Source organism: Micropterus dolomieu, linkage group LG23, assembly GCF_021292245.1.
Source record: "Micropterus dolomieu isolate WLL.071019.BEF.003 ecotype Adirondacks linkage group LG23, ASM2129224v1, whole genome shotgun sequence".
Classification (NCBI taxonomy): Eukaryota; Metazoa; Chordata; class Actinopteri; order Centrarchiformes; family Centrarchidae; genus Micropterus; species Micropterus dolomieu.
Window position 1 is genome coordinate 5336340 of NC_060172.1, and position 6724 is coordinate 5343063.

Below are 6724 nucleotides of genomic sequence, written 5' to 3' on the forward strand. Positions count from 1 at the left end.
GTCTCGCCTGGGCTAAAGACAAAAAGGACTGGACTGCTGCTGAGTGGTCCAAAGTTATGTTCTCTGATGAAAGTAAATTTTGCATTTCCTTTGAAATCAAGGTCCCAGAGTCAGGAGGAAGAGAGGAGAGGCACAGAATCCACGTTGCTTGAAGTCCAGTGTAAAGTTTCCACAGTCAGTGATGGTTTGGGGTGCCATGTCATCTGCTGGTGTTGGTCCACTGTGTTTTCTGAGGTCCAAGGTCAACGCAGCCGTCTACCAGGAAGTTTTAGAGCGCTTCATGCTTCCTGCTGCTGACCAACTTTATGGAGATGCAGATTTCATTTTCCAACAGGACTTGGCACCTGCACACAGTGCCAAAGCTACCAGTACCTGGTTTAAGGACCGTGGTATCCCTGTTCTTAATTGGCCAGCAAACTTGCCTGACCTTAACCCTATAGAAAATCTATGGGGTATTGTGAAGAGGAAGATGCGATACGCCAGACCCAACAATGCAGAAGAGCTGAAGGCCACTATCTGAGCAACCTGGGCTCTCATAACACCTGAGCAGTGCCACAGACTGATGGACTCCATGCCACGCCGCATTGCTGCAGTAATTCAGGCAAAAGGAGCCCCAACTAAGTATTGAGTGCTGTACTTGCTCATACTTTTACTGTTCATACTTTTCAGTTGGCCAACATTTCTAAATCCTTTTTTTTGCATTGGCCTTAAGTAATATTCTAGTTTTCAGAGATACTGAATTTGGGATTTTCATTAGTTGTCAGTTTTAATCATCACAATTAAATGAAATAAACATTTGAAATATATCAGTCTGTGTGTAATGAGTGAATATAATATCCAAGTTTTACTTTTTTAATGGAATTACTGAAATAAATCAACTTTTTGATGATATTCTAATTATATGACCAGCACCTGTAAACAAAAACCCACCAAACATCTCACTCATTAAAAAAGAGAAATAAAAAAATCAAAACACAGGATGTGACTTCCTCGTTTGTGGATTCTTGACAATCACAGGGAGGCATGTCATCCACGGGGTCTAACTGCTCTTTCCTCTACATTCACTGTGTTTTGCTGTTCATCCTGAGGGGTAAGCAGGTGCTTTGAGAGACCTCCCGTTACATTCTGCTGAACAACGTGCTCCTTGTAGACACTGCTCACCTGGTGTTAAACCTTCGGCTTTACTGACTGGCTTCTTTGCAGATTACAAACTGCATTTTATGAATGTGTTGGTCTTGTTCTGCTCTCAATTTTCATGGCCACGATCTCCCCTTCCACTCTGGCTGTGATGTATTCTATCCACTGAGGCGTGCTGCCATATTCACTGTGACAAGCATGGCCATTTCTCTGGTGTGGGCCGTGAGTTTTATTCACATTCTTGTTTGAGGTTTTAGGCTGTTGTATTTGTTTACCCCTAAATCTCCATATGAATTACTTTTACTGTCATTTTTTCATACCGATGTTTAATGCTTTGAAGGAGCATATGTCCCCACTCTTCTAAGCTAAATGGGAAACTAAATAACTAAACTCCATAATGACTTGCCTATTTATAGACTAGATTTAAAGGTTCAGTGTGTAAGATTTAGTGGGATCTAGTGGCAATGGTTGTGAATTGCAACCATCTGTCCAGTCTACCACTGCCCCCTAAGCTTTCAAAGAGCGTAGGACAGCTACGGTGGCTGGCACAGCACAAAAGGTATCTCTTCTGGGAGTAGCCAGTCAAGAAATGACTGGTATACTAGGTATATTTATCAAGAAATTATATTTACTTAATTATTCAGTAAAACAATTATTGTGACTTGACCACGGACAGACAACATGGAAAATGTAAGCCAAGAGTGTGAAACTGTCAGGGTTTGGTGAGCACAAAGCAAGAGAGAGCCCAAAGGCACGAAACCAAGAACCCACCCAACAAAACAAAAGTCCAAGACCCAGCAGAGGAAAACTGTAGGAGGGCAAGTTAAACTGGGGCAGGTGGAGGGAGGACAGGAGGAGGGCCAGAAAAACAAAAAGCAGACAGTCCAGGGGGCAGACAGGGAGCACTCTGGTTGGCGGCCTGAGAACAGAGGGGGGGCGTAAAGTTCAGGGGGACGACCCAACAGGCAGAGTAGGGCGAGGGAACAAAACAGTTCAGGTGGACGACATGGAGGTCGACCAAACGGGCAGATCAGGGCCAGGGAACAGGGCAGGTAAGGTGCTTGGCCTAACATGTAGAGCAGGGCAGAGGGGCAGAACAGTTCAGGAGGCAAACCGAGCAGGCCAGGCCGGTCAGGAGCACAAAACAGTTGAGGAGGCCGGGCAGAACAGGGAGACAGAACAGTTCAGTCTCTCCTGAGGCCAGCCGCGAAGGCGGAATCTTTCTGGAGGCCGACAACCATGCGAATACTCTCTTGAAGTTGGCGGTGAAGGCGGAATCTCTCTGGAGGCCGTGCTGGACAGACGACCAGCAGTAAAGCACTGACACACAGAACCAGAGACTGGGCTGCGGGGCTGAGGTCCGACGACAGGAAACGAAGAGCTGGCGTAGGCCGTATCTGGGGGTGGGCTTGAGGAGCTGGAGTTGGTCTGACCACCAAAGGGACAGCAGGCTGGAGGCCGTGGACAAGGCACGTGGAGCCCAGGACTACCCCTCCACCCCAAACAGTGCCATTTGTCCACTGTTCCATGGCCAGGCCAGAATCCAGGTTGCTCCTCCTGAATCTGAGGTTCAAAAATGGGTCAGGGTCCTTTCCAGCACCCTGGAATAAACTTCCCCAGGGAGGCTGAGCTATTTTAGCAACTTGCCTCTGACACCATGACCCTTAACCTTAAAATGCCTTGTTTCTGTCTGCCTTTACTTGTAGACCTCAGTGGAAAAAATGTACTTCCATGATTCTGAAAAGCATCAGCTATACACGTAATGTAAAATGTCCCGGCACAGGTACTGCCACAGGAATGATTTGCTGTTGTGTCCAAGGGAATTCATTAACACGAATCCTATACCAGCTATTTACAGGCCAAAAAAATATTCAATGTGCCTGGATTGTCAACACCTAAGAAAGGTTGCGGGCCTTACATGAATCCCTGTTAGTTTGACTTATTTCTCGCAGTGTCTCATTCATTGACTGGATGATGGACAGAAGAAAAATGGATAAAACTTTGTGTTACATCTGCCCAGCATGTAGTGTCTAATATAATGTAGGTCCTGCACAGACGCCTTTAAGATGTGCAGCTTTATTTACTACAACAATAGTTTGAATGCTTATTTCATTTATCACTCAAATACTTAATTTAAAGAATGTTCCTGTGCTTCAGGCCCATGCCAGTCATTAATAAACCTAAACATTATTAACAAGTACTTTGTGTTTCTCTTAAGACTTGACCGACTATACCTCCAGTGATTAATCCCTGCCCATTACATCTTACACATGTTGACGGTGCTGACAAGTGACGACGTCACATGAAGGAGGTGTGAAGACAGAGCTCATAAACAATATGTGAGGACAGGCAAACCCTGCAGACCAGCGCTGCCCACATGGAAACAAGACTCCACTCTGTTATCTGTCTGTACAGGGAAAAAGAAAGCCGAAGACTTTGGGTTTATGGTAACTCAGTAGTCATGTTGACAGTGTTAAGGATAAAAACTGGACAAAATAAGTTTGTTTTGTGCTCCAATTTTAATCAATAGTTTTACATTTCTGATGTTGTTAATGTTTCTTTAATATGTCCTACTCAAATCAATCACAGACGAACATCACTGTTGAACTGCAGTATCAGGGGTTTCTGGAAATAGTGTTCTTTACCATTCTGACTACAGTGACATGTTGTGTGTTTCTCTTCATTAATGTGACCTTGTTATTCACCTTGAGGAGTAAACCAGTGTTTTGTGAGACCTCTCGTTACATTCTGCTGTTTAACCTCCTTCTTGCAGACACTGTACTGATGGCAGAGAGTCAGTTAATGTACATAATCGCTGCTTGTAAAATAACAATGACATATCCTTTGTGTGGCTTTCTCAACATGCTTGGTTATCTCACAAATGAAATCTCTCCTCTCACACTGGTGGTGATGTGTCTGGAGAGATTTGTAGCTGTGTGTTACCCACTGAGGCACGCTGCCATCATCACCGTCAGAAACACAGGGGTGGCTGTTTGTGTTGTTTGGGCCTTCAGTTCACTCAGTGTTTTTATCCAAGTTCTTCTAATGTTAAAATTTCCATTTGCAGAGCTGGAGAGTCTGCAGATGAATGATTTTTGTGGCAAAGACAAAATGATGTTTGATCCAATAGCTGCTGATTTTGAGAAAGTCTACAATTGTTTTCTGTTTGTATTAGCTGGTGTGGCAATCATTTCCTCCTATATTGGTGTGATGATAGCAGCCAGGTCGGCCTCCACAGACAAAGCTTCAGCCCGTAAGGCTCGTAACACACTGCTGCTGCATCTGGTGCAGCTGGGCCTCTGTCTCTCCTCAACTCTATACAATCCATTGCTTATCGTTATCTTTGAAAACCTCGACAGGCCCATGTTTTTGCGCATCCAGAATATTATTTATATTTGTACTATCATGCTTCCAAGATGTCTGAGTGCTCTCATCTATGGTCTCAGAGACCAGACCATCAGACCCGTCCTCATGTACAATCTCTGCTGCCAGAGATTCTCACCTTTGCTCTCAGTCGTCCAAACCAAAGCTAAAATCAGCAAACTTGTCACTTAATTGATGGAATTTCTTAACATATCTCATTTAATTCAACTTAACAGAGAATGTAGAATGTTTTTTTTAAAAGGCCAAGAGAGATTTGCTGATGCTCTTCATGATTTTTTGTATATAAATATCCACTTACAGTACTGTACCCTCTTTTCCTGATTGTGTATGTTCACCAAATACTTAATTATTACTTAAAATGAGTGCAGACTATAAAATGTATGTATCACACTGTTAGCATATAAAGAAGTATTTCAAGTTGATAGAATTTTTTATCCTTCAAGGAGTCATCTCATAAGACAATATATATTTATATATTATCATCTATATGTAAGTATAGTTGCTAAATATATTGCTAAAGTCATCTTAGTCAAACTTATGTGGCTGTGCAGTTGCTAAAACATATGGCTTAATCACCATTATAATACTGTTGTGTCATCATCATTTGTCATCATTACCACTAGCAGTAAAGTAGAACTTTAGAGGTATGTGGGCAAGATGTGAACTGTTTTCAAATGTCAAAAGGAAGTCATTTGTGTAGTGCTCTGTGAAAAGGCAGGAACCCGGACATGCACCAGTTGTGGAATATACATGATGACGCACAACAGAAAACATTAAATCACAGAATACTTGACTTGCTTTACAAGAGTGGAGACATTAGGACATCCAGTCAGAAAAGGACATGTCTGCATGGATGCAGTAATGTTATGTCCTATCTGTTTCCTTATATAATAATTATAATATTAATAATAATAATAGTATTTTTATAATCTTGCTTTTCAAAAACCATGTTACAAAGTGCTTTCACAAGTGCAAAGATAATAAAACACATCAAACAGATGACAAGATACTCGATTAAAGCAAGAAAACACTTGTCTTAAGGAGGGACTTAAGAGTTCGCTGCCTCAGCCGACCTGATTTCCTCGGGCAGGCTGTTCCAGAGCCTCGGGGCCCTGACAGCAAACTGTCCCCTTTAGTTTTTAGAGACTCTAGAACAGACAGCAGACCTCTGCCCAAAGATCTCAAGCTTTGTGCTGTTACGTATGGGACTAAAATGTCAGAAATATAACAAGGCGAGAGGCCATGAAAAGCTTTAAAAGTAATAAATAACATTTTAAAGTCAGTTATTCTAAAACATGCTGGGAGCCAGTGTAATGAAGCTAAAACAGGGGTGATGTGATCATATTTCTTCGTTCTGGTTCAAAGCCTGGCAGCTGAGTTCTGGACAGTCTGGAGTTGATCAACATATTTTGGGTCAAGCAAGTGAAAAGACTGTTGCAGTAATCCAGGCGTGAGATTTAGGCGTGTAACATGGTCTCATGTCTTTCTTTTCAAGTGACTGTATTTCTGTCAGAGGTAACACGTGTGTTGGCAATGAAGCCGAAGAAAACAGATACAAAAACAAAAGTGTTGTTAGGTGTATGTTCAACTGGACCCAAAAGAGACAGATAATTCAATTCACTTCATTTCAATTTTATTTATATAGCGCCAAGAGAGGAACAGAGAGAAAAAGAGAGGGATGGAAGGAGAGAGAGAGAGAGAGGGGGGAGGGAGGCAGCCTTCACAATATCCACACACAGAGGTACAGACAGTGAAGGTGATGTTGCTATAGACTAAATGAAAAATGATACAGATATTTATAATAGTGTTAATGGTAACCATCGTAATGTTAATGATTATAATAACAATAATAACAATAGGACTAGCAACAATAGTCGTTGCAGCAGAGGGTGTCGAGCAGGAACACGGGGGGAGCAGGTGACCCGCAACCACAGATCCAGACTCCACAGCTCCAGAGCCAGAAAACCTGCAGGAAGTGATAGGAGGAGAGAGGAGAGGGACGAGAAAGCACAAGACTACCAGAAAGGGGAGAAGTTGTGTTAGTAACATGCAATAATGGGATGAGGTTGCATACAGAGGGAGAGAAAGTAGAGGAGAGAGGAGCTCAGTGCATCATGGGAAATCCCCCGGCAGTCTAGGCCTATAGCAGCATAACTAAGGGATGGTTCAGGACTCACCTGAGCCAGCCCTAACTATAAGCTTT

General features: G+C 42.7%; 1 protein-coding gene across 1 annotated transcript; it reads left to right on the top strand.

Moving 5' to 3' along the window:
* Positions 1-3702: 3702 nt before the first annotated feature.
* Positions 3703-4749, top strand: LOC123963594 (odorant receptor 131-2-like). Its single transcript, XM_046040543.1, has one exon. It carries the CDS (start codon positions 3703-3705, stop codon positions 4690-4692), a length of 990 nt encoding a protein of 329 aa, XP_045896499.1. The 3' UTR covers positions 4693-4749.
* The last annotated feature ends 1975 nt before the right edge of the window (positions 4750-6724 follow it).

Bases quoted from the DNA above. Each gene is read 5' to 3' on its own strand.
- LOC123963594 (XM_046040543.1), top strand. From the start codon at position 3,703: ATGTCCTACTCAAATCAATCACAGACGAACATCACTGTTGAACTGCAG.